The sequence below is a fragment of the Geotrypetes seraphini genome, chromosome 15 (genome assembly GCF_902459505.1).
Source record: "Geotrypetes seraphini chromosome 15, aGeoSer1.1, whole genome shotgun sequence".
Taxonomy (NCBI): domain Eukaryota; kingdom Metazoa; phylum Chordata; class Amphibia; order Gymnophiona; family Dermophiidae; genus Geotrypetes; species Geotrypetes seraphini.
The window spans coordinates 5,578,482-5,605,025 of record NC_047098.1 but is presented as its reverse complement, the minus strand read 5'-3'; the positions used below and the strand labels follow the sequence as shown (position 1 = coordinate 5,605,025).

The following is a 26,544-nucleotide window of genomic DNA, read 5'->3' as shown; positions in this document are numbered from 1 at the left end:
GAGATGGCAGACCATGGGGAAAGACGATCGGATTCAGTGCTGAACTGGCTGTTATGAATTATTCTAGACGGCTTAGCACAGAACTTTGGGGCTGTGATCCCCATGACTGTGGCTGCAGCGACATTCACAACCCAGCCAAGGCACATCATAATGAAAGGCCTAAGTGCTTCTGGGCCAGGATATAACATAACATAACATAATAACAGATTTCTATACCGCATAACCCTTAGTTCAATGCGGTTTACAAAAGATTATGCTATGAGTGAATACAGAGATAGTGCAATACGCAAGAATTAGCTAGCTACAAATTTAGAAAAAAGAAAATTTTTCTGTAACGTTTATAAGATATTGATCTGGTCAGTAAAGGGCGGAATTCACAGTTTTTGGGAATCGATATCAAGGAGTGTTAATTGTCTTTTGTTTAGTAATTCACATGCTAGTTAAACTGATTCCCTGTTTATTGAAGTCTTATGTAAATGGAGTCGAGCCCCTACTTCAGGAGATGATACGGCATATAAATCTAAGGCTTAGATTAGCTAAAACAAAATCCGCTCCCTCTCTATCCCTGTACTGCAAGTGGATATTAAGTGCAATTCGCAGAAACGCAGGACAGGCCTTAGCTATGCCATGATGGGCTGCAGGTAGTTTGTGGCAGGCTCGGTTAAACCTTGAACAGCCTCAGGAGACTCCAAAGTCCAACGCCACAAAACCATAGAGGACACGGGGTGGGAGAATTAAGAGCGTATTCTGTAGACGTGAAGCACCAATTCTGTCTCCGCATGGGTCTGTCTGTGTCAATATTTCTCTTTCAGATTCACCCCCCTCGGCCCACCTCGCCCCGCTGTACGTGGTAAGCCATTCTGCACTCGGCAGCTGTTTCCAGAAGCCAGTCCAGGCAGTAGAGGTCAGGACCCCGTCTGCTTTGCAGTTTACACACCACTCGGCGCAAAGGCCCTCCTCTAGATTAACGAGGTCAGCTCTTCCACTCTTCCTCAGCATCTGTGGCTACAGAAGAGTCTGACTGTCACATCTCCAGAACGATTCGGGCTTTATCTCTCACTGCAGCACACATCAGACTCCGGAGACGTTTACATAATCCGTTTTCTGGATTTTTATTTTGTCTGGAGACTTAATTCAGTTTCTCATCTTTCTCTGGTATATCACCATTGTTTTCTGAAGCGCCATTTATCCCTTTGCATGTGACACAGTCAAGGCTATATTGCTGAAAATCAGTTTTCTTATCTTTCCTTAGTACTAGGAAACATCTGGCTCTCGTCAGGAAGCCATCAAGGCACAAGTACCCCCCTCCAATCTAATCTGTAGCAAAAAAATCCATCATTTACTCTTTCTCTAATGCAGGGTCATGACTTGGGCTGCAAAAATCCAGGAAAACAGTATAGTATTGGAGGCAAAGTACTTTTGTGTACGAAAGAAGAACGGGATTTGGGGGGATTGTGTCTGATGATCCTAGGGTGGCATAACTGGTATAAAAAGTGACGGTCAAAGCCAAGAAGATGCTTGGGTGCATAAAGAGACAAATGGTCAGTAGGAAAAGGGAGGTGATAATATCGCTGTAAAAGTCTTTGCTGAGGCCCCATTTGGAATACTGTGTGCAATTTGGGGGACTGTACCTTCAAAAAGATATAAATAGAATAGTCGGTCCAGATGGCTGCTACAAAGTTGGTTAGTGGCCTTTATCATAAATCTTAGAGACTTAATATGTATACTCTGAAAGAAAGACAGGAGAGAGGGGATATGATAGAGATGCTTAATAAACCTTAAATAAATAAATTAATTAATATTTCCATGGTGTTAATATACATAAGGCGAGTCTTTTTCAAATGAAGGAAAATTCCGGAATGAGAGTGCATAGGATGAAGTTAAGAGGTGACAGGCCCAGACATAATCTAAGGAAATAGTTCTTTACAGAAAGGGTGGTAGATGTGTGGAATAGTCTCCCGGAAGAGGTGGTGGAGAGACAGAGACTGTGTCTGAATTCAAGAGGGCCTGGGATAGGCATGTGGGATCTCTTGGAGAGAGGAAGAGATAATGGTTACTGCGGATGGGCAGCTCTATGACCTCACAATGCAGGTGCACAGTGCCTTAGCCTATAGGAAAAGGAGATGCAAATGTTAAGAGCCTTAGCCAATAGGAAGAGGAGGAGATAGTGGATGCTGTGGATGGGCCATTTGGCCTTATCTGCCATCATATTTTCCAATTAATATGGGTTTTAAGTGTCATAAAATGCACAAATAATAAAAACAAGATTTAACCTGGAAATGGCGCCTGGCTGGCTAAATCACCTGACAAGACTAACCACTAACTTTCAGCAGCACTTAACCAGTGACGGCCGAACTGAAAACTGGCTATTTTGGGAGCGTTCCAGGGGCACAGTCGGCACTTAACCGGGTAAGGTAACTGCGTAAATAGCACCGCATAAAACACAGTCCAGTCTTTATGCCGTGCTTCGTAGCCGGTCAGGGGCTGAATATTGCACTAAACCAGCTCTGCGTTAGTCGACCCAGCATTTGATTTCCAGGTTTAACACCTGTGGCGGTCAAAAAATTGCTGACTGTTGCCATCTGGAAATCAGCCCCCCAGTTTTCAGGTGGGCAGACAAGGAGGTGTGTTCTGGGCGGAGCAGAACCTGGTATGCACGATCATACATACCTGAGCGCGTTAACTGCGTTATCTACCCAGTTATGCTCATATTCCATAAAGGAAATAGGCTTCTGCAGTAAAGAATAGCCTTACCGGGTCAGACCAAAGGTCCTTTAAGCCCAGTAGCCCGTTCTCACGGTGCCCAATCCAGGTCCCTAGTACATGGCCCAAACCCAAGAAGTAGCAACATTCCATGTTCCTTTAAAGAAAGGTTTGGACAATTTCCTGGAGGAAAAGTCCATAGTCTGTTATTGGGAAAGACATGGGGGAAGCCACTGCTTGCCCTGGATCGCTAGCATTCAATGTTGCTACTCTTTGGGGATTCCGAATGGAATGTTACTACTCTTGGGATTCTGGAATCTTTCTGTCTTTGAGATTGTGCATGGATTGTTGCTACTCTTTGGGGATTCTGCATGGAATCTTGATACTCTTTGGGGTTCCAGAATGTTGCTACTCCTTGGGTTTAACCCAGGGACTAGCGACCTAGATTGGTCATTATGAGAATGGGCTACTGGGCTTGATGGACCATTGGTCTGACCCAGTAAGGCTATTCTTATGTTCTAATGGTGCTAATCAGGTGCCAGTTATGGAAATTCCCCCCTATGGAGCTCTGCAGAAAATCTCTTACCTTCTCATAGAATTGCAGCTCGTAATCCAGAATGACCCCGTTGGGCTGTTCGGGCTGAGACCAGGAGAGACTGATGCTGTTAATGGTCCGGCTGACCTGGTGTAGGATGTTCACCGTGGATGGAGCTGGAAAAGACAGACGAGGGGGAGACAAATAGGACAGCAGAGAGGGAATATAGCGAAATAAAAAGCGAGGGAAGGGGGAAAAAGCAAGGAAGATTGAAAGAGGGTGGAGGACAGAGATCAGCAAAATATACTTAATCGCCAGGATCATTACTATAGAGCAGGGATGTTAAAGTCCCTCCTCGAGGGCCGCAATCCAGTCGGGTTTTCAGAATTTCCCCAATGAATATGCATGAGATCTATTTGCATGCACTGCTTTCATTGTATGCTAATAGATCTCATGCATATTCATCGGGGAAATCCCGACTGGATTGCGGCCCTCAAGGAGGGACTTTGACACCCCTGCTATAGAGCAAGACTGCTCAAACATTAATCGCAAGAATGCAGGACTGCTTTGCACCAGTGCAGGGTTCATCGACTGATCACGATGCCAAGTAGGCACCACAGTCTGGCTACAAACGTGCCCTGGCTCTCCAAGATGACCAAACGCAATAGCCTGAGGCCATCCTAGAAGGCAGGTTCCCCAGAGGCCACTTCTGGTTTGACAGCTGGGGCTTAATCATTCTTAACTGTTTTGCCCTTTAGGATAAATGCTGGGAATTCTGCCAGCACCTCCGATCAATATGACCGAACCTTGCCCCTTAGCACCACCCCTAAGAAAATCCAACCGTGGAGCTCTCATCACGTATTCTTTGCCCAAGCAGAGCATTCGTGATACGCGACAGTGGTTAATCTGGTGAGGGAAGTGAAGCAGCTACGTTTGGGTGAATCAATTACAGGTCGAAACCCCAGCCAAATCAGGCTGGCTAGATCTGAGTGTTTTCAGCCTAGGCCTAGCCTAGCTTGCAGCCAAATATCAGGTATTTTAGGGCTCCTTTTACAAAGCCACGTTAGAGGTTTCTACCGCGGGCCAGTGAAGTAAATGCTCCGACGCTATGAGCGTCGGAGCATTTACCTCGCTGGCCCGCGGTAGAAACATCTTGTGACATCTCCATAGGCTGTGGGTCAGTTTTCTCATCGGGTAACTTGCACTATATTGGGGACAATATCCATGAGTGCCATATGAGGGTATACAGAGAGCAGCGTAGTAAGAGGGGGGCAGGGGGGGTTGGACCGCCCGGGCACTGTCTTGGTGGGAGGCACTGGCACCTCTCCACTCCCCGCCCTCCCTTCCCCCCGTACCCCTTTAAATCTTCGCCTGCGCAAGCAGCTTCTCCGGCCTGCCGCTCACACCGGCGTTGACTTTCCCTCTGATGTCATTTCCTGGCCCCTGGCTGGTGTGAGCAACAGGCCGGAGATTTAAAGAAGTATGGGGGAGGGGGGTGGGAAGGGAAGACTGGCGTGGGGGTGGGAGGCGGAGAGGTGCAGGACTTTTTATAGACTCAGAATAATACAGAATACAGCAGTTTGCCTGATTTGTGGTCTTAAAAACATTATTATTTAAAGCACTATTGGTTTCCATTTGAGGCTAGAGTTTTGTTTAAATTTGGCTGTATCTGTTTTAAAGTTTTATTCGGATTGACTCCATCTCTTCCCACTTTGAATTTTTTAATTCAAATAAGAATACACGAAAAACTTACTGATTTATGTTTCCATCGTTAAAAGCATGTCGTTACAAAAGATTCTTAGGAAAAACTTTTGCATTTCAGGCTAATGCAATGAATCCATGTTGGAATTCGCTTATTCCCCAAGCTCGGTCTATTTGATAAATATGTGACTTAATTGCCATTTTGTGTTTTCTGAGAAATTTTGATATGCTTATTTAAGTAATTCACTCTTTGTGCAGTTCCTTCTTGCTGTAAACCGCCTTGAACTAATGGTTTGGCCGTATATAAGAATAAAATTATTATTACATATGTGATATGATTTTATGCTATTTTTGTTTATAATAAAATTGTATTTGTTCCTCAGGGTTGATGTGCTCAGACCCTTCCCCACTCCTTTGGTTAAACCTTAGCACGATACAAACGTGCACCCTGTTTTGAGGTTAAGCATCTCGGCGAACATTGATATTACCGAGCGCTCTGAGCCTCCCCCCTGCTCTGCCTTTCCTACTGAGCTCCTCTGAATTGCAGAGCTAATTAGAAAAGAGCACTCGCTGGATGGAAGCGCTGGGCAGCAAATGTCACGCAGAACATCGCATCAACATAAAATGAAAGAGCAGAGAAGGGAAAGGACAAGCAATTTAATCATCCACCACACTGCCCTGCACGCATTGTCACATCCCGTGGTTACAGGGTTACTCTGCTTACGATCTTCGCAGCTCGGTGACACACGGAAGGTCACACACAGTGGTGGCAGCAGTGGGATTGGAAAATGGGCTCGAGGGACTCGCTGAACGTTACACGCAGACAGCCTCATTCTATAAATGGCGCTAAAAACCGTGCGCGGAAATTTGGGGGTGCACGCAGCCAATTAGCACCGATAATTGGGTGCTAATAATTAATTTGGCGCTAATTGGCAGCGATTAAAATTTATGTGTGTGTTTTTAGATGCCGGGATTCATGCGAAAATTTTATGCAAAGTTCCAATAAAGGGGCGTGGCCATGGTAGGGTCATGAACAGATTTATTTATTTATTTATTTAATTTGTATCCCGCATAATCCAAAGTTCTTAGTGGTTACTAAAATCATTCACAATTTCAAGCAAAAGCCACATAAATTAACATAATACGAAAACATAAAATCCCATATTCTATAAATGACGCCTTAAGTTAAATGCCTAACTTAAGTGCAAAATAGCGTTTAAAAGAAATAGCGTTTAAAAAAAAAATGTCAGTGTCCACGATGACCTAAAAAACCCCAAAAAAACCCAACTGCATCGTGGCTACGGAGGTGCTTTACGACATCTAACATCACGGCGTTTAAATCAAGAGTAAAATTTTTCAAAAAAGTAGGTTTTTAAAAGTTTATGAAAAATAAAATACAAATCTTACCCCCCCCCTCCCTTTTACAAAACCATAGTGCGTTTTTTAGCGCCGGCCACGGTGCTAACATATCTGACGCTCATGAGCATCGTTGCATTTACTGCTGCGGACATCGCTAAAAATTGCACTACGGTTTTGTAAAAGGGGCGTAAGATTCTTATTTCTAGTGGAAGACTGATCCACGTCTGAACAGTTTGATATGAAAATAAGAACATAAGAACATAAGAACATAAGAAATGCCTCTACTGGGTCAGACCTGAGGTCCATCGTGCCCAGCAGTCCGCTCACGCGGTGGCCCAACAGGTATAGGACCTGTGCAGTAATCCTCTATCTATACCCCTCTATTCCCTTTTCCAGGAGAAAGTTGTCCAATTCCCTCTTGAACCCCAGTACCGTACTCTGCCCTATCACGCCCTCTGGAAGCGCATTCCAGGTGTCCACCACACGCTGGGTAAAGAAGAACTTCCTAGCATTCATTCTGAATCTGTCCCCTTTCAACTTTTCTGAATGCCCTCTTGTTCTTTTATTTTTTGAAAGTGTGAAGAATCTGTCCCTCTCTACTCTCTCTATGCCCTTCATGATCTTGTAAGTCTCTATCATATCCCCTCTAAGTCTTCTCTTCTCCAGGGTAAAAAGTCCCAGTTTTTCCAATCTCTCAGCGTATGAAAGGTTTTCCATCCCTTTTATCAGACGTGTCGCTCTCCTCTGAACCCTTTCGAGTATCGCCATATCCTTCCTAAGGTACGGCGACCAATATTGGACGCAGTACTCCAGATGCGGACGCACCATCGCTCGATACAATGGCAAGATAACTTCTTTCGTTCTGGTTGTAATACCCTTTTTGATGATGCCTAGCATTCTATTTGCCTTCTTAGCAGCCGCTGCGCACTGTGCCGACGGCTTCATTGTCAAGTCCACTATCACCCCCAGGTCCCTTTCTTGAGTACTCTCATTTAAAAACATCCCTCCCATCGTATAGTTGTACCTCGGGTTTCTGTTTCCCACATGTAATACTTTACATTTCTCGACATTGAACTTCATCTGCCATCTCGTTGCCCATTCCTCTAGTTTGTTCAAGTCCCTTTGCAGTTTTTCACAGTCTTCTTTAGTCCGAGCTCTACTAAATAGTTTAGTGTCATCTGCAAATTTTATTATCTCACACTTCGTCCCTGTTTCTAGATCATTTATGAATACATTAAATAGCAGCGGCCCTAGTACTGAGCCCTGTGGGACCCCACTCGTGACCTTTTTCCAGTCCGAGTAGTGGCCCTTCACTCCCACCCTCTGTCTCCTACCCGCCAACCAGCTTCTGATCCATTTATGTACATCTCCTTCCACCCCATGGTTCTTCAGTTTCCGGAGTAGGCGTTCATGGGGCACCTTGTCAAAGGCTTTTTGGAAATCAAGATATATGATGTCTATGGGGTCTCCGTTGTCCATCCGTTTGTTAATTCCTTCGAAGAAGTGCAATAAGTTAGTTAGGCATGATCTTCCCTTGCAGAACCCGTGTTGGCTGGTCATCAGCAATTCGTTTTTTTCAAAATGTTCATCAATTTTTTCTTTTATCAGTGTTTCTGCCATTTTCCCCGGTACCGAGGTCAGACTCACCGGTCTGTAATTTCCTGGGTCACCTTTTGATCCCTTTTTAAAGATGGGCGTAACATTGGCTATCTTCCAGTCCTCCGGGATCACGCCTGTTTTCAGGGATAGATTGCAAATTTGCTGCAGTAGTTCTGCTATCTCCTCTTTTAATTCCTTCAGAACCCTTGGATGGATTCCGTCCGGACCCGGGGATTTGTCTGTTTTTAATTTATCTATCTGCCTGTGTACATCTTCAAGGCTCACTTCCATGGTTGTTAATTTTTCTGCCTGATTTCCATTGAAGAATTGTTCAGGTTCCGGAATGTTGGATGTGTCTTCGTTTGTAAATACAGATGAAAAGAACGCGTTAAGTCTTTCTGCCACTTCTTTCTCCTCCTTCACCACTCCCTTCTTGTCACCATCGTCCAGCGGTCCCACATCCTCCCTAGCCGGTTGCTTCCCTTTAACATATCTAAAGAACGGTTTGAAATTTTTTGCTTCCCTGGCTAGCCTCTCTTCATACTCTCTTTTGGCTTTTCGAACCACTCGGTGACATTCTTTTTGATACTTCCTGTTCTCATTCCAGTTCCCCTCAGTTTTGTCCTTTTTCCATTTCCTGAATGAATTTTTCTTATTGCCTATCGCTTCCTTCACTGTTTTGGTTATCCACGCCGCGTCCTTTATTCGACTTTTTTTGCACCCCTTTCTGAATCTGGGGATATATAGATTTTGCGCCTCGCTCACCGTGTTCTTGAGAAAAGACCATGCAAGTTCTACCTTTTGCCATTTTTTTGAAGTGTTCCTAAGTTTCTTCCTTACCATTTCCCTCATTGCTTCGTAGTTTCCTTTCCTGAAGTTTAAAGTTGTCGCTATGGTTCTCTTTCCTTTCGGTATTCCTACCTCAACCTTGAACTTGATCACATTATGATCGCTGTTTCCCAACGGTCCCACTACCTCTACTTCTTTAGCAGGTCCCCTTAGCCCATTTAGGATTAGATCCAGAGTGGCATTTCCTCTCGTCGGTTCTCTGACAAGCTGCTCCATGAAACAATCTTGTATAACCTCTAAGAATTTTGTCTCCCTAGTGCAATTTGAGCTTCCAAGACTCCAGTCTATTCCGGGGTAGTTGAAGTCTCCCATAATAACCGCGTTACCGCTTTTGGATTCTCGCTTCATCTCGGCTTCCAATTCTTCATCAATATCTCCTGATTGCCCGGGCGGACGATAGTATAAGCCCATCTTTATTTCAAGCCCTTTCCTTCCAGGTATTTTAACCCATAGCGATTCTAGCTTGTTGGTCGTTTCTGCTGTGTCCATTTTTGTCGATTGTATGCTTTCTTTTATGTAAAGGGCTATTCCACCTCCTTTTTGTCCTGACCTGTCCTGGCGATAGAGCTTGTACCCCGGCAGTGCTGTATCCCATTTGTTTTCTTCCTTCCACCATGTTTCAGAGACTCCAATTACATCTATGTCCTCTGCATTGGTCATGGCTTCTAATTCCCCCATTTTGTTTCTTAGGCTCCTTGCATTTGTATATATGCACTTTAGATCCTTGTATATCCTTGTCTTTATTTCCTTTCCCTGTGTTTCGTTTTTTAGTTTCTTCCCTGTTGTTACAATCCTTATAACCTCCTCTTCTGGGTTTGTCAACTCCTGTGATTTGTCCATTGTTTCTTCCCAGCCTTTTTTCCCCTCGGTATCTTCACGGGATACCGTCTTCCGAATCATCGACGCTTGGTCAACTGTCGGCTTTCCCCTTCTTCTTAGTTTAAAGCCTGTTCTATTCCTCTCTTGACGTTGTTCGCTAGAAGTCTTGATCCCGCCGCGCTCAGATGTAGTCCATCTCTCCTGTAGAGCTTGCTCTTGCCCCAGAACGTTGTCCAGTTCCTCACGAAGTGGAATCCTTCTTCTTCACACCATTTCCTCATCCACGCATTGATTGATTGTAGTTCCTCCTGTCTTTTCACATCTGCCCTCAGTACCGGTAGGATCTCTGAGAACGCTATCTTCTGAGTCCTCATCTTCAGCTTCATTCCCAGAGTCTTGAACTGTTCTATCAGCGTGCTTCTCCTGTAGTCTTTCCTGCTGACATCGTTCGTCCCGATGTGGATCATTACTGTGGTCTCCTCCGTCTCTGCTCCTTCCAGGATCCTTCCAATTTTGTCCACGATGTCCTTGGTTCTTGCTCCTGGAAGGCAGGTCACCAGTCGATCCTCTCTCCCTCCTGCTATGTGGCTGTCCACATGTCTCAGGATCGAGTCACCCACTAGGATCACTGACTTTCCCTTCTTTAGGTTTCTTTTCGGTCTCAAATCAATGTCTTCAGGGTGCTTCACTGCTTCCTCACCTGGGCATCGACTAATTACTCTAAAAAACACTTGGAAACTGAACTTTAAAGCTACAGGTTAAAACACCTTAACAAAAGGACCCGCAAATTAGCTGGAACTCATAAGAAAGACATTAATTGTTTTGGAGCATTACCATGTAGATATACAGGTACTTATTTTGTACCTGGGGTAAGTGACTTGCCCAGGGTCACCAGGAGCAGTGGTGGGATTTGATCCCACAACCTCAGAGTGCTCAGGCAGCGGCTCTACCACTAGGCCACTCCTTACCTCCAGGACTTACAGGGACTCGCCGAAGGCTACACACAGAGTGGTGGCCTTGACAAACTTACGTGCCATCAATTACGCCATGTCAGTGACAGGCAAAACTAATGGTGCTTAAATATTAGACACCCTGATGGCTTAATGTAACGGCAACTTGGTGACCATATGCAGTATAGAATCGGTCCTCAAAGTGCGCAATAACTCCTTATTTAAGAAAACAGTCATAACAATATAAGAACATAAGAATAACCTTTAATGGGTCAGACCAAAAGTCCATCAAGCCCAGTAGCCCGTTCTCACGGTGGCCAAAACCCAAGGAGTAGCAATATTCCAGAATCCCAAAGAGTAACAAAAGATTCTAGAACCCCAAGAGTAGTAACAGTCCATTCGGAATCCCCAGAGTAGCAACATTCCATGCTACCGATCCAGGGCAAGCAGTGGCTTCCCCCATGTCTTTCTCAATAACAGATTATGGACTTTTCCTCCAGGAACTTGTCCAAACCTTTCTTAAAACCAGCTACACTATCCGCTCTTACCACAACCTCTGGCAACGCATTCCAGAGCTTAACTATTCTCTGAGTGAACAAATATTTCCTCCTATTGGTTTAAAAAGTATTTCCCTATAACTTCATCAGGTGTCCCCTAGTCTTTGTCATTTTTGACGGAGTGAAAAATCTGTCCACTCGTCCCCGTTCTACTCCACTCAGGATTTTGTAGACTTCAATCCTATTTCCCCTCAGCCGTCTCTTTTCCAAACTGAAGAACCCTAAGCTTTTTAGTTTTTCCTCATGCAAGAGAAGTTCCCTCCCCTTTATCATCTTGGTCGCTCTTCTTTGAACCTTTTCTAGCGTCACAACGGGCTCCTTTTACAAAGGTGCGCTAGTGTTTTTAGTGCATGCATAGGATTAGTGTGCGCTAGCCGAAAAATTCCCGCCTGCTTAAAAGGAGGCGGTAGCACGTGTGGCATTTGAGCACGCACTAAGTGTGCGCTAAAACCGCTAATGTGCCTTTGTAAAAGGAGCCCTATATTTTTCTTGAGATAAGGAGACCAGAATTGACCAATGATGTGATTTCAATTTTTATAGCATAAATTCTTTGACGAACCTCCTCCCCCAAGTGGTGCTTTAACTTACACTTTTGGTTTGGTGGCATTTAGCGGCTGCCTGGAGAAATGCATTTATTTTCATCCATTTAGGCGGCATCGCTAAATACGCAGCCCTGAAGAACGCGCATAAAACAGCTTCTATTTATGCAACAGCCACGGCTTTAATATTTATTTAATTATTTTTAAACCGTATATTCTGCTACACTAACTAAGCCTACTTAGGTGGATTATAATGATAATAATAATAATAACTTTATTTTTGTATACCGCCATACCCAGGGAGTTCTAGGCGGTTCACATTTGTTTATCAAAGTTACAAGCGGTTCATGACAATTGAACAAAGTTGCAAGCAACGAAGTAGTTGAGGTTGGAGGAGTTTGGGGTGAGTAGGTTGGGGTAGAACAGTAGAGGGGGAAGGGGAGGCAAAAGAAAACTAGCACCCAAAAAAAAACTAGCACCCCCACCCCCCTTTTACAAAGCCACATTAGGCTTTTTTATCGCTGGCCATGGCGGTATTAGCGCTGACGCACATAGGAATTCTATGACCACCATGGCTAGCAATAAAAAAGCCTAACGCGGCTTCGTAAAAAAAAAAAATAAAAGGGGAGGGGGGAATTGGGTATCAGTTACTGGTACAGGGAGATCTTAGAAGCCGAATCACAGGAGCATTTCTACAGGGAATCATTTACTGCACAAGACAGGGAAATCCCTTAAGCGGAGGAGCGAGATTTGAGGACTTCACTGTGGTTCTGCATTCAGCCCACTGGGTTCCTTTTGCCCCTAGTGACTCTCTGAACGCTTCTATACGTTCCTCTGCCCACAGAGCTGTCTGTGTCTTTGCCTCTCGTGAGATGCTCCGGGACATCTTCTTCTGGCCCATCCATCCACACCCAGGACCGAGACAAGCTAAGCTCATCCCCTGCTCTGTGCACAGTCCTGAGAATACTTGCTGCCCCCTCTCTCGCAGGACCGTGGCGAATGTCTTTGTTCTTACTCTGCAACCACAACACAGAGCGCATTCCAAGAACTATACCCGGAACATTGGCTAAAGCCCCCTGGCGCCCTCATGGGTGGGCATTTCACAGCACCGAGGCACATGAGCCACTGGAACCAAGAGGCCTGCTGGCAGGTGTGAATATGTGTGCACAAGGGGCGGAAAGCGTGATATTTCATTTCAGAAGTCTATATCTCAGGAAATTTAACTTCTAAGGACTGCAATCTCTTTTCTGAAATGTCTGTCTTATGCTATGAGATAATGCCTAGAGATTCCCTGAACAGATCCTGAAAACCGAAGTTCAGTTACTGTACAATGTTCATCAGATCCCTGGCTGAGTTATGATCAGATCAAATCAATCGCTTCTAGGAGCTAAGTCAATCCACAGCATGTTTTGCAATCACTCTTGGGGAGGGAAGGGAGACATGGGGGAAGCCTCTGCTTGCCCTGGATCAGTAGCATGGAATGTTGCTACTCTTTGGCCTTTGGCCAGGTACTAGTGTCCTGGATTAGCCAGTGTGAGAACGGACTACTGGGCTTGATGGACCATTGGCCTGATCCAGTAAGGCTATTTTTATGTTCTTCGCTGAGGGCGGGACTCTACCTTCCTCTACTTCTCTGTAAATTACGACACCTTTCACCAGATCAACTTGAGCACTGGGCCCAGTTGGAGTTGCCAAGTTCTCCAGTTCCAGGAGGCAGACCTTTTGTCCAGTCCTGGTTTTGAACTTACAATGCAATGCAGTGTGGGATTTGTAGTTCCTGATTCTGCCCATTGACGTAAAAAAAATGTAGATGGGCTTGTTGGAAATCCAGGACCGGCCAAAAACCTCCTTTCTGGAACTAGGCAGCTTGGCACTCTGCAGTCTGATTTTGAAACCACACCGGTTCCTAGCTGACCACACAGACATTCTGATCTGTAATCTCAAAATCTGCTATAAATAAATAAACGTTCCTGCCTGTTCATTAAAAGGGAGCCGTAGCCTGCCAAGATTCCTGCTTCCTTCATTCTCAACAGAGCGAACCCTTTGTCTGCTAACCTGAAAGCCTTATGCAGAGTTCCCATTGCAACATCACCTACCAGCTCCTAACAAGCTCCTTTGATATTTTCAGAAAGAGTGATGTCACCCAGCAATTACTTCCCCAGTCAGGATGAGCGTGGCTTACAGAGGTCATTGCAACTCTGCAAGATTTTAGAGCTATTCTATAGAAGTTTTTGGAATTTGGCTCTGTGGACTTCATAGCGCTGAGGATCTCGCTGAACGTTACACACAGATTGGTGGGAGTAGTGGGATTGGAAAAAGGATCTGAGGGATTTAGAGGGACTCGCTACTGGTTCATTGGCAACCAATACTTTTCTTACACTAAGGGGAGCCATTACAGGGAAATACTTTTAAAACCAATAGGTAGAAATATTTTTTTTTTCCACTCAGAGAATAGTTACGCTCTGAAATGCATTGCCAGAGGTTGTGGTAAGAGCAGATAGCGTAGCTGGTTTTAAGAAAGGTTTGGACAAGTTCCTGGAGGAAAAATGCTGCTCCTTGTGACCCTGGGCAAGTCACTTAATCCCCCCATTGCCCTGGGTACATTAGACAGATTGTGAGCCCAGGGAAAGTACTTGAATTACCTGTATGTAAACTGCTTTGAGTGTGGTTGTAGAATTACAAAGGGGTGGTATATAAGTTCCAATCCCTTTCCCTTATATACAAATAATCCATTCAATCTTAGATGATACTTAGGATTTTAAAGTGTTTGAGGCTTGTGCGGATGAGGACGGAGCTTAGGCATTGGAGGAATGAGGTATTATGACATCACAATCTGAGCTCTAGAATGTCGCTACTTATGGTTTTAAAGTGTTTGAGGCTTGTGCGGATGAGGACGGAGCTTAGGCATTGGTGGAATGAGGCATTATGACATCACAATCTGAGCTCTAGAATGTCGCTACTTATGGTTTTAAAGTGTTTGAGGCTTGTGCGGATGAGGACGGAGTGACTCACAAAAAGCTTTCAGTATATTTATGGATTGCAGGAAGAGGGCAGCGACAGGGACACAGCTCGCAGGGATGGGGGTTAGAGAGATCCCACAGGGACACGGAAAACTTGTCCCCATGTCATTCTCTAATCCAGAGGACCAGACCTGATGAAAATGTGGATAGAAAACAGGTACTGGGATTCAGACAGAGATGCTCCCGCGCACATGCTTAAGTGGGGATTTTGATTTTGTTTCGCTTTATTTAATTATTTCCGCTAAGTGCTGGAGTTGAAGTGAATTAAGAACATAAGAACTGCTGCTGCTGGGTCAGACCAGTGGTCCATCGTGCCCAGCAGTCCACTCACGCAGCGGCCCTCCGGTCAAAGACCAGCGCCCTAACTGAGACTAGCCCCACCTGCGTACGTTCCGGTTCAGCAGGAACTTGTCTAACTTTGTCTTGAATCCCTGGAGGGTGTTTCCCCCTATTTGAATCCCTGGAGGGTGTTTCCCCCTATTTAAATCCCTGGAGGATGTTTCCCCCTATTTGAATCCCTGGAGGGTGTTTCCCCCTATTTGAATCCCTGGAGGGTGTTTCCCCCTATTTGAATCCCTGGAGGGTGTTTTCCCCTATTTGAATCCCTGGAGGGTGTTTCCCCCTATTTGAATCCCTGGAGGGTGTTTTCCCCTATTTGAATCCCTGGAGGGTGTTTCCCCCCTATTTGAATCCCTGGAGGGTGTTTTCCCCTATGACTCCGGAAGAACGTTCCAGTTTTTCTCCACTCTCTGGGTGAAGACGTGTGACTAGGTGACATTCTGAACTAGGGTATTTTTTTTTTTTTTTTTTGCAGTTCTGAACCACATCGACCCTGAAGATTTGAAATGTGGATTCAAGTCAGGAGAGGTTTAACATTGACCTAAAAGATAAGTTACGTGATTTATGAAAACTTTTATATAAAAACAACTATGGGAAATGGGAAATCTGCAAGAAAAAAACAAGAAAAATGGATTGAAGAAGATAAGTGCTGTAAAAACAGGAGGTTTATACCCTGAGGATCCCAAATAAAAAGTGTATTAATATTTATCGGTAAAAAGTCACTGTTGAATTGAATGTTTAGACTGGATTTAAGGTGATTTGTTTGTAAATGGAGAGGGAAACAGCACACCTTCCAGTTTCACATTATTTTCCCATCTGATTCTGTTCCAAATTCATTAAGCAAATATGACTTGACCTGGGTAATTGTTGGATCAGATGCTTTCAGATTCACAGACTCTACCTAAAAGGAACACCCGGCCTGGTCACTGTTCTTATCCCTAGACAAGACCTATGCGGGGAGTTTATGACAGGGGTCAGGAGTGGCACAGAGCAGGGGGCAAAGGTCGAACATAAGAATAGCCTTACTGGGTCAGACCAATGGTCCTCAAGCCCAGTAGCCTGTTCTCACGGTGGCCAATCCAGGTCACTAGTACCTGGCCAAAACCCAAGGAGTAGCAACATTCCATATAGAATAACAAAGAATAGCAAGATTCCAGAATCCCAGAGAGTTACAAGATTCTAGAATTTCAAAAAGTAGCAACATTCCATTCTACCAATCCAGGGCAAGAAGTGGTTTCCCTCATAACAGACTATGGACTTTTCAGGAACTTGTCCAAACCTTTCTTAAAACCAGCTACGCTATCCGCTCTTACTACATCCTCTGGCCATGACAAAATTCAGTGGAAAAAAGGGGCAACCAGTGAGCCTGAGGGACTGGAGCAGTGTCTAGAGAGAGAAGAGTGCAGAGGACGACAGACAGCTGTTGACCAGCCCTGTCCTGTATTTGCCCCCTTTGGATATTAGGAGACGGGAGGGTTCACATTCCCCCCAGGCTTCTCCCAAAATGTCATAAGAATATTCATAAGTCATCCTCAGCTCCATCACGTTATCTCTGCGTGTGAAATACAATAGTTCATTCTCTTATTCTGGACGGCGCATCAGAGAAAGCAGGAGGGACTGAGCACCCCTCCTGCTCCCCAACAAACGGTACGGGGGAGGGAGGTCTTGAAGTGGAAGGGGCCTCCGGTGGCAGGAGGGAGTGGGCATCCCTCCTGCCTTTTTTTTTTTTTTTGGGGGGGGGGGAGAGGTCTTTCCTGGCAGGAGGGAGTGGGCATCCTTCCTGCCGATTTGCCGCGAGGCAGGATGGGGTCAATCTGAATGGCAGGAAGGAATGGGCATCCCTCCTGCCATCTTTTTTGGGGTTCGTGGGGGAACGGTGGCTCGAGGGTGCCAGCACGGTGGGGGGAGGGGGGCTTTTTTTAATTAAATGGGTCATATCTGTGCGTTTTTAACACACGCACATCTGTGCCATTTTTAAAAAAAACCAGAAGCTCTAATAGCAGTGACAAGAGGCTGCTTTCTCTGTCACTGCTTTTAGGGCTCTGCACATGTGTCAATTACTCGCTGAGCGATTGAATCGGTTATGTTTGCATGCGAGCTTGAGAGTGTATCGATCGCTGTCGGAGAATCGGCCAACCATGATCGAGTCGCTATCTTTAGTGCATCTAGCCCTTAATGTCATGGCTCAAATCCTTCAGCATCCTGTTCCCTTGACCCTCACCCCGTGTTACCTGTCTGACAAAACTCATTGTCCCCATAAAGGTCCATTTCCCTTCCACAGGTTAACTTACAGGTAGGATAACCGACTCTCCCCCCACCTCGATCTCAGATTAACTTTAGCTCCCCCCCAACATGTCAGGTCACAGCCTCTAATTTCTTCTTTAAATATGAAAAAAAACCCTTCAAGGCAGACGCGACCCTGCTAATGTCTAAACCTCCCTGCTCTGGTCCTGCCCCCCCCCCCCCCATCCAAAAGTAACAAAAACATTCAGATCATAAGGATGGAAAGCAAACTAGGAACAGCTGTGAGATCTCAGGGTTTGCAGAGGATCCCGGAGGGTGGGGAGGTTGCCCTCCCTTCAAGGCTCAGGTTACTAGGCTGAGAGTCTGGTTTCTGGTGAGTTGGCCAGAGGGGAATTCTGGCATTTTTCCGTTCTTAGTGTGCCGAAGCGGCTGTGGAGCGAGGGTCAGACTTGGCATCGTGACCCCAGAAGCATCTGAGGTGGCTGTGGGTGGTTAAGAGGGGTGAACTAGTTAAGAGGCTGCAGGCACTGGGCAGCAGTCTCCGAGCAGTACTGGGTCTTCAGAAAAATGCTTGACCGTTTTCAACCTTAGCCCTGGGCAGTATAAAAGTTTGAAAATCATAGACAAGGGAGGCATGTTCAGCTGAAATTCCTGTGTCCATCCCCTGAACCCCCCCCCAGTCCTAGAGGTGACAGGCTCTGTATCCCTGTGTCCATCCCCTGAATCCTCCAGTCCTAGAGGTGACAGTGTCAGTATCCCTGTGTCCATCCCCTGAACCCCCAATCCTAGAAGTGACAGGCTCTGTATCCCTGTGATAAGCTTCTGAACTAGGGCAATCCCTGTCCCTTCCTCTTTGCTCACACAGACAAGGGTACGGGGTGATCCTGCATCTTTTAACCTCTAGAAGGGAAAGAATTTATTATACCTGTCATAGCTCCAGGCAGCCAGCTATGTATACAACAAGCAGGGCCTTTCAGCGCCCTGCGGCCAGTGGCAGAGATTAGTCACTGGCCTGGTTCCTTAGCCTTGAAGCTCAGCAGCTTTACAGCGTGAGACTTTGTAAACAGTCTGCCTTCCTTCCCGGCTCTCCGCAAGCTTCAGCTGTTAGTCAGACGCCACCAAGGCCTGGTCTCCTTAAAGATTTGGCCTGGGACAGGGTGAGGTCTTAATCACAGATCCTGAATCCCACTTCTAGAACTGGAAGCTTGCCAATTTCTCTTAACGGTGTCTCTCCCTTTCTTATTTGGCCACCTAGGCTAACCTCAGCATAAGTTGGAACATCTCATCTGTTCCCCACCTGCTCGCTTTCCTTTTTTGATAACAAGCTGGTCAGTAGTGCCTCCAGAGTTTTAAAATTCATTGAAAAATACGAAAAAAAAAAAAAAAATTCTCTAGGGTTAAATTACTGAACCAGGAATCAATGGGCCAGAGAGACGGTTTATCCTTTGAATGCTTTCTCTTTCCTCTAAGCCTGCGGTTGTGAACGTACTTTTTTGTAAGTGCCGAGCTAGATCCTAGGGGAAAGTGTGGCCAAAAAGTTCTACGACCAAAAGACCTTAAACTGCCCCTTCGGTGGCCAGAAGCTCTGATGGCAGTATAGAGCAGCAAGGTTAAAAGCCTCTGTCTTGAAAGCAGACCTTGAATTATATCTACACCACATGGAGAGAAATTCTCAAAGCCATTTCTTTGGACCAATGCCAATCCTGCTGGGCAAATTGAATGAAAAGCTAAAAAGTCCACGCAGGGCTCATAAGACACATACTGCACTATGAAAGTGCACTATGCATTACAAAGAGGATGTGCCTGAGTTTTCGCGGATGTCTGGTAACCTTAGCTATGAATTTGTAAAGGTGTTAGAAGAGTGTAGTCTGTAGAGAAGTCTAAGGCCACTGCCGTGGTTTTCGGGGATGTTCTGTCTACAGAATGACACGGGGACAAATTTTTCCGCGTCCCCAGGGGAACTCATTTTCTCATCTCCGTGAGTTCTTTTCCTGTCCTTGCCCCATTCCTGCAAGCTCCGTCCTTATGTGCACAAACCTCAAACCCTTTAAAATCTTAAGTAGCAACATTCTAGAGCTCAGATTGTGATGTCATAATGCCTCATTCCACCAATGCCTAAGCTCCGTCCTCATCCGCACAAGCCTCAAACGCTTTACAATCCTAAGTGGCAACATTCTAGAGCTCAGATTGTGATGTCATAATGCCTCATTCCACCAATGCCTGAGCTCCATCCTCATCCACACAAGCCTCAAACATTTTAAAATCATAAGTGTTCGAGGCTTGTGTGGTTAAGGCGGAGCTTGCAGGATTGGGACAGGGACAGTGACAAAACTCACGGGGACGGAACGGGGAAATTTAATTCCTGCGGGGACGAGGAAAAATTTGTCCTGTGTCATTCTCTAGTCCTTTCCCTCCCACCAGAGCAACCCCCTACCTAAAGTTCTCTATTCACCCTCCCTTCCCCCTTCTACCCGTGCTTCTGTTATCAGCCCCATCTCAGAGCAGCAAGGCTGCCAAGCCTGCTGAATGTGCCAGGAAGCATCCTCCGCCGCTAATTAGGCAGAAATTAGGGCAGTCAGTGACTGTTTAACACTAATGAATAGACACATTAGACGAGGCATCAAAGAAGTGCGAGAACTGATAATAAGCCAGTGTCAAACATGGAAAAACACAGCGACAAGCTTCCAAGGGCGGGTGAAAACGAGCCCTGACAGGGGAGGCTCCTTTCTGCTTACGGACAGAGATCATCGACTCAGGCCCCACTTCCACAGGTACATGGAAAGGAATTGGGAAAGGGACTTTCAATTTAGCACACGCCGTCTCCTGTAGTAGCTCCAGGTGCGACTGGGTATTTTCCTACCCCCGCAGGATTTGCGGACTAAAGGGGGTAAAATAAAAACACTTCGGTTCAAAAATGCTGCCACTGTGGGTTCTTCCGTACTGGCCCATACTGGAATACTGGCATCAAATACCTGAGTATTTAGCAGCTGCTGGGAAGTTTCCATAGGTACCACTGGGCAAACTAGGAAGCCATTTCTCTAACCTCACCTCCCGTGTACCAGTGCCCAAAAAACATCTGGCAGTACCTTAGCTCCGCCCCCCTGACTGCCCCAACAGCACCCAGGACAGTGCCAAGGAGATCAAACGTGAGGGTCAGTCAGTGGCATTATCCAGAGAGTTCCACTGGACCCAGTCACAGGTGCCACTACCCAAATAACTAGCTTTAAATACCAACCCTAAATTTATTCTTGCAGCAATGAAGGGTTAATTATTACAAGATCAAAAAAATATGACCACGTTACACCACTCTTACAGGCTGCACATTGGCTACCAATTACACAGAATAACTTTTAAAATCATATTGCTTACCTTTAAAATTCAACGATCGACTTTTGATACCGTACTCTCCATTTAGGGCTCTCAGATCAATACAAGAAAATTTACTACGTATTCCTTCTCTAAAAATAATAGGGACCAGGAGATCTACCATTTCCTCAGCTGTGGAACAACCTACCACTGTACCTACGTAATGAACCATCCTTAGAAAAATTCAAGCGCTCCTTAAAAAGCTTTCTATATAAGGATGCATTCAATACATAGACCTCCCAAATATAAACCTTCCAAATATAAAATCTTCAGATCCTAATGGATTTTATGTGATCCCATCCTATATGTTCCTCCCCAAATGTTTCTTTTTATTTTTTTTAATTAAAGACTGTAGTCCATCCTATTTATCCTTTTTGTATTAATTTGTATTAGAACTTATATAATTTGTATGTAATGTCATATTTTGTCCACCCTTTTTTTTTTTTTTTATTTTATTTTATGCATTGGAAAATTGTTGTACGCATTGAAATATATGATACTGCGTAGATAACAAATCTTATTAAACTTGAAACTTGCCAAAGATCGCTTGGAGCCGCAGTGGGATTTGAACCCTGAATTCAAATATGTGCACGGTAATGAGAGGGTAGGGTTAGCAGATGTCCGAGTTTCCCCCCGGACACGTCCAGGGGTCTGGACGGCTTTTCACTTTGTCCAGGTTTTGAAAAGCCTCTAGCAAAGAGCCACATTGGAATGGCATCTGCGCAAGTGCGGATGCAGCGCTGCCCCGGCGAGTAAACCGGTTGAGGGGGAGGGGCTGGGGCATGACTCAGGCGGAATGGGGCATGGCTGGGTAGAACAGGGCGGGCCTGGAGGCCATGGGCCAGGCCCTATGAGAGGGCAGTGGGCAGCTACTGGACAAATATCCAAAAACGCACGCACAGTAAAGCTTCCAGAATTTCCAGTGCACCGCAGTGTGCATAAGTGACGGAATCTCTGTCCGTGAAGCAAGGCAAACTCCAAGCATCGCACAGCACCTAAGTTGTCAAACTGTGTCAGATCACAGGTCCAACTAGCCCGGTATCCTGTTTGCAACAGGGGCCAATCCAGGTCCCAAGTACCTGGCAGAATCCCAAAGAATAGTGAGATTTCAGAATCCCAAAAAGTAGCAACATTCCATGCTACTGATCCAAGGGACAAGCAGTGGCTTCCCCCATGTCTGTCTCAATAGCAGCCTACAAATTTTTCCTCCGGGAACTTGTCCAAACCTTTTTTTTTTTAAACCAGCTACATTAACTGCTCTGACCACATCCTCTGGCAACAGATTCCAAAGTTTATTCTCTGAGTGAAAAAAATATTTCCTCCTATTGGTTTTAAAAGTATTTCCCTGTACCTTCATCGAGTGTCCCCTAGTCTTTGTCATTTTTCATGGAGTAAAAAAATCGATTCACTTGTACCCGTTCGACTCCACTCAGGATTTTGTAGACCTCTATCATATTCCCTCAGCTGTCTCTTTTCCAAGCCTCGTTAGTCTTTCCTCATATGAGAGGAGTCCCCTTTATCATCCTGGTGGCTCTTCTTTGAACTTTTTCTAATTCCGCTGTTCTTTTTTGAGATATGATGACCAGAACTGTGAACAATCCTCAAGGAACGATACAGAGGCCTTATAATATTCTTACATTAGCTTCAGCTCAATATAATTAATACTAATACCCAACATCTGTATATATAAAATCGGAGGTATGTATGTGTGTGTGTATGTGCTGCGATCACGCAAAAACGGCTTGACCGATTTGAACGAAACTTGGTATGCAGATCCCTCACTACCTGGGGTGATATGTTCTGGGGGTCTCTTCACCCAAGAATTTATATGTTCTTGCTCCTGGAGGTGAAACTAAAAATGTTGTTTATAATCAAGTTTTGTGTTTGTTGTATTGTATTCATTTTGTCAAATATTTCACATTATAATTTGAATATTGTACTTTTTATAAAGCTGTAAAAAAATAATTTCATTCACCACTATAAAGTATCTTTATTTGAATCCATTTACAGTGTTATTGCTATAATTAAATACCCGTGCAACGCCGGGGCATCAGCTAGTCATGAATAAAACAGAAATAACCCAAATTCACAAACCATACGAGTTAACCCAAAACACAATAGAGTTAATCCATATACATTTGTTTAGCATTCATGATGACTAATGAGAAAAAATAGTTTTAAAAAGAATCTTAAATCTTATCCAAACTAAGCGTTTTGGGGGGAGTGCGTTAACTGCTAACGCGTCCATAGGATAACATGCACACGTTAGCGTTTAGAGCGTGATTAGTAATAGGGGGTAGGTTCTAATCATATAGTAGATATTGTGAGTTCGACGTGGCTAATGCTTGATAAAAAAATAGGCTGATTTTCTAGTAGAATCCAGCCTTTTAAATGTGCTACCGTATAACTTTCCTCCCCTTTTACAAAACTGCGATAACGGGGTTTTTTTTAGCGCAGGCCGGCACGCTGAATGCTCTGCGCTGTTCCCGAACTCTGTGAGTGTTGGGAGCAGCGCAGAGCATTCAGCGTGCCGGCCTGCGCTAAAAAAAACACGTTATCGCAGTTTTGGAAAAGGGGGGAGGGATGTTGTGAAGTGTCCCCTAGTCTTTGCACTTTTTGAAAACGTAAACTGCCGATTTGTGTTTGCCAGTTTCATTACATATAAAACATTAATTTCACAAGTTCTATATCTGAAAGTGCATTAGAATAAAATATCTGATATACATATATTTTTTTAACTAGAGAAAAGAAAAGCCCTGATACTTTTAAACATCAGCTGCACTGTTTAAACATGTGCTGATAATCTGGATAGTGGCACTGAAAATTTGAGCATAGAGACACGAGGTACCTTTTTGCTGTCTTAAATTATTTGGGATACTGGTGAAGCATATCCAGATAAAATCCAGCTCGGCCCTGAATAACCCTGGCAAACCCAGGTGGCATCAATGGGCACTGTCTGGATTTTCAGTGGCATTAGCTGAAAACGTCCAAACCGCTAGACGTCCATTTTTTCCTCTTAAATGGCCTATTTAGACGTCTCGGCCGTCAGGACCTCCAACCTTACGATGCCTAACGTTTATGGCAATTTTCAAACACAAAAGCGTCCGAGTTCTCAACGTCTAAACCCAAGCCATTTGGACGAAGGCAGAGCCACCATTTATATCACAAAGACATGCCAGCAGAGCAGTGGGGCAGGCTTAGATGACACTGCTGTGAACTTCACAAAAAGGGTGCCAAGTGTATATCTCACCATAACCCCTTGTAGTGAATGGTGAGCCTTCCAAACCTATTACACCCACCTGTCTACCACCCCAATAGCCCTTATGGCTCCAAGTGGCATCTATATGGCAGTAGAGTAGGGCTCACACTTTCCACCATAAATGTAGTGGGTAGAGTGGGATATGGGCCTGGGTCCCCCTTCATTCAAATCTTTTGGGGGCAAGGGAGCAGTGACCCCTGTAAGAGTGCGGGAGGGTCATTGCTTAATCTCGCCAGTGTTCCTCTGGTCAGTTTGGGTACCTTTCTGGCACTTAGATGCTTTTAAAACAGGTCTAATTCTGGACATCTAAGCTGTATCCTGGATGTTTTGGGAAAGGTTTAATTATCACCGCATGGCATCCAAGTGCTAAGCCCGCCCAAAGCCCGCCCATAGCATGCCCCCTTGAACTTTGGATGCTCAGCGGACAAGAAGTCTAGTATGACGTCCAGAAAGTCGGTTTCGAAAATCAGCACTTGGACGTTTTGGCGAGAAAAACATCCAAGTGCCGGTTTATGCCATTTTTTTGGACGTCTTTGTGGTTTGGTTTTGCTTTTTAAATGAGCCCCAAAGGCTTTAATGCAAGAAGGCTACAGGTCTGTTTCGTCACCTAGATTTTCAGAAAAAAAAAATATATGGGGGAATTCACTCAAGTTTGATCAAAGTTGGATGTGCATTTTTGGGCACAGATCCCACCCAGATCTGTGCGCAAGCTAATTGGCCAATTAGAAACACAGAAACAAGGAAAACCATTTGCTCCGTTAGCATGCTGGAAGAAAACAACGGTTTGCAGGACATGTAATGGGGTCAGCTGAAGATGGAGATGGAAAGGGGGGGGGGGTGTCTTACCAGCCTGGTTGGTGGTGATGTTCACAGATACAAAGTGTGGCGAGAAGGGGCTCTGGTCGGTCACGCCGTTCACGGCTTGGATCTCGAAGGTGTACTGCGTGTGGGCCAGCAGGTCGCTGATATAGACGTGGGGCTCCGTCAGGCCTAGCTGGCGGGGCGTGAACTGCACATTATCCCCGCAGCGCGTGCAGGCCCCGCGCCCCGACCCGCAGCTCTTGCAGATGATGTTGTACACGAGGTCCTCCCGGCCGCCAGAGTCCCGGGGTGGGGTCCATTCCAGCATCAGCGAAGTCTCGTTCACACTGGAAATCACAGCCTGGGGGGCCGAGGGGATGGCTGAGGGAAAGAGAAGATATTAACTTAAGTGGATAACCAAGCGCAGCCTTATGCCTCCGTCCAGCAGCTCCACTCGTGTCCACATCTGGATGCGCACACATCACTTTAGTGCAGAAAGGGGTCCTTTTACCCAGGCACCTTAAATGTTAAGGCCCCCATTATATTTAATGCACGCTAAATCAATTAGGGTGCCTTAGTAAAAGGACCCCAAAATGGCTCTCCTGCACTCTTCACATTGGTGTTACGTATTTGTAATTCAATTAGGTCTATAAAATCAGCCCTAAAGGGCTGAAAAACCACAGAGTCAATATTCAGCCAGGCATCGAGCATTTTTATAGCTGGATTATTCCTGGATATTCAATGCCAGGCAAGGTCTGGGCACCGGCATTGATTATCTGGGTTTATGCAGCCGGCTCGACATCGCATAATGACAGGACTTTTTTGTGGTCCGATTTGGCCACTAAATTTAGGTGGCTAAGAGGCTCATATTCAAAGTACTTAGACACATAGGGCCAAATGCTCCACACGGTGTCCCAAAGTTTGGCAGCGATAGGCATCCTACCACCGTCTAATGCAGACACCGTTCTTATGTGCCTATCTCACGCCTATGGGGGGGCGCATGGGGATGCCTAGAGATGCCTATGGCCGGTGTGGGTGTAGTTTGCACCGGAATTGGCCTTAAGCATCCGTAGGCATCCCTGTGCGCCACGAGACCAGCACTTTAATTATAGGCCTTTAAAATGCTGGTCTACATTTAAGATGCCTATTTATTTTACAAAATTGATGCCATTCTGCCGGTGATTGACACATGCCACAAGAAAAAAAATCACTTCCCTCAATAGGACAAAATAATCAAACTTATATGGACCCGTTTGGAGCGTTTCTTAAGCAGTTAAACAATGAAATAAGAGACCTGACTCCCCTATGCAGTCTTCTAAACCATTTAGACTTACTATTTTGGTTCCCAGAAGCAGGATCGAAACGTGGCACGTCAGGACCAAAAAAACCCCATATATTCTTTAAGAAGAGAACTGTATGGAAGTGAACATCAATTAATTTCGTCAATCTATAAGCTGTCAAGTGTGGAAGACCATGCAATGATTGGGCGGTGAGGTTTTTTTGAGGGGGGCTTGACCTCCTTTTTTACCTCCAGGTCTCTGAGCAGAAACCTTCCATATTTAAAAGCTCCGTCTAAGTGTTAAAGTTTGATTATTTTGCTCTATTGAGGGAAGCGATTTTTCTTGTGGCATGTTTTGAGATTTGATCTCCCCCTTTAAACACCTCTTTAAATTTTCACCGTATCTGTGTTTTACTAAGTCGGTGATTGACACATAGTAACATAGTAAATGACGGCAGATAAAGACCAGAATGGTCCATCCAGTCTGCCCAACCATACATGCTCCATAAATTAATTATTTAATTTAAATGATCCTTTTTCTTCGATATTTCTGGGCTAGAAACCCAGAGCCCTGCCCGGTCGTGTGCTTAGGTTCCATCAAGAGCCCACTCCAGCCCATCTTAAC

At 45.1% G+C, this 26,544-nt stretch overlaps 1 protein-coding gene across 8 annotated transcripts in view; it reads right to left on the bottom strand.

Annotated features, from left to right (window-relative positions):
* The window catches only part of EPHB2 (EPH receptor B2), a 376,554-nt gene that overhangs the window by 25,053 nt on the left and 324,957 nt on the right, over window positions 1–26,544 (bottom strand). For all 8 annotated transcript variants that reach the window (XM_033922330.1, XM_033922329.1, XM_033922324.1 and 5 more), the window contains exons 5-6: window positions 24,686–25,021; window positions 3,290–3,414 (exon numbers count right to left, since the gene is read on the bottom strand). In XM_033922330.1, coding sequence (XP_033778221.1) covers window positions 3,290–3,414; window positions 24,686–25,021 — 461 coding nt within the window. The remainder of the gene's footprint in view (window positions 1–3,289; window positions 3,415–24,685; window positions 25,022–26,544) is intronic.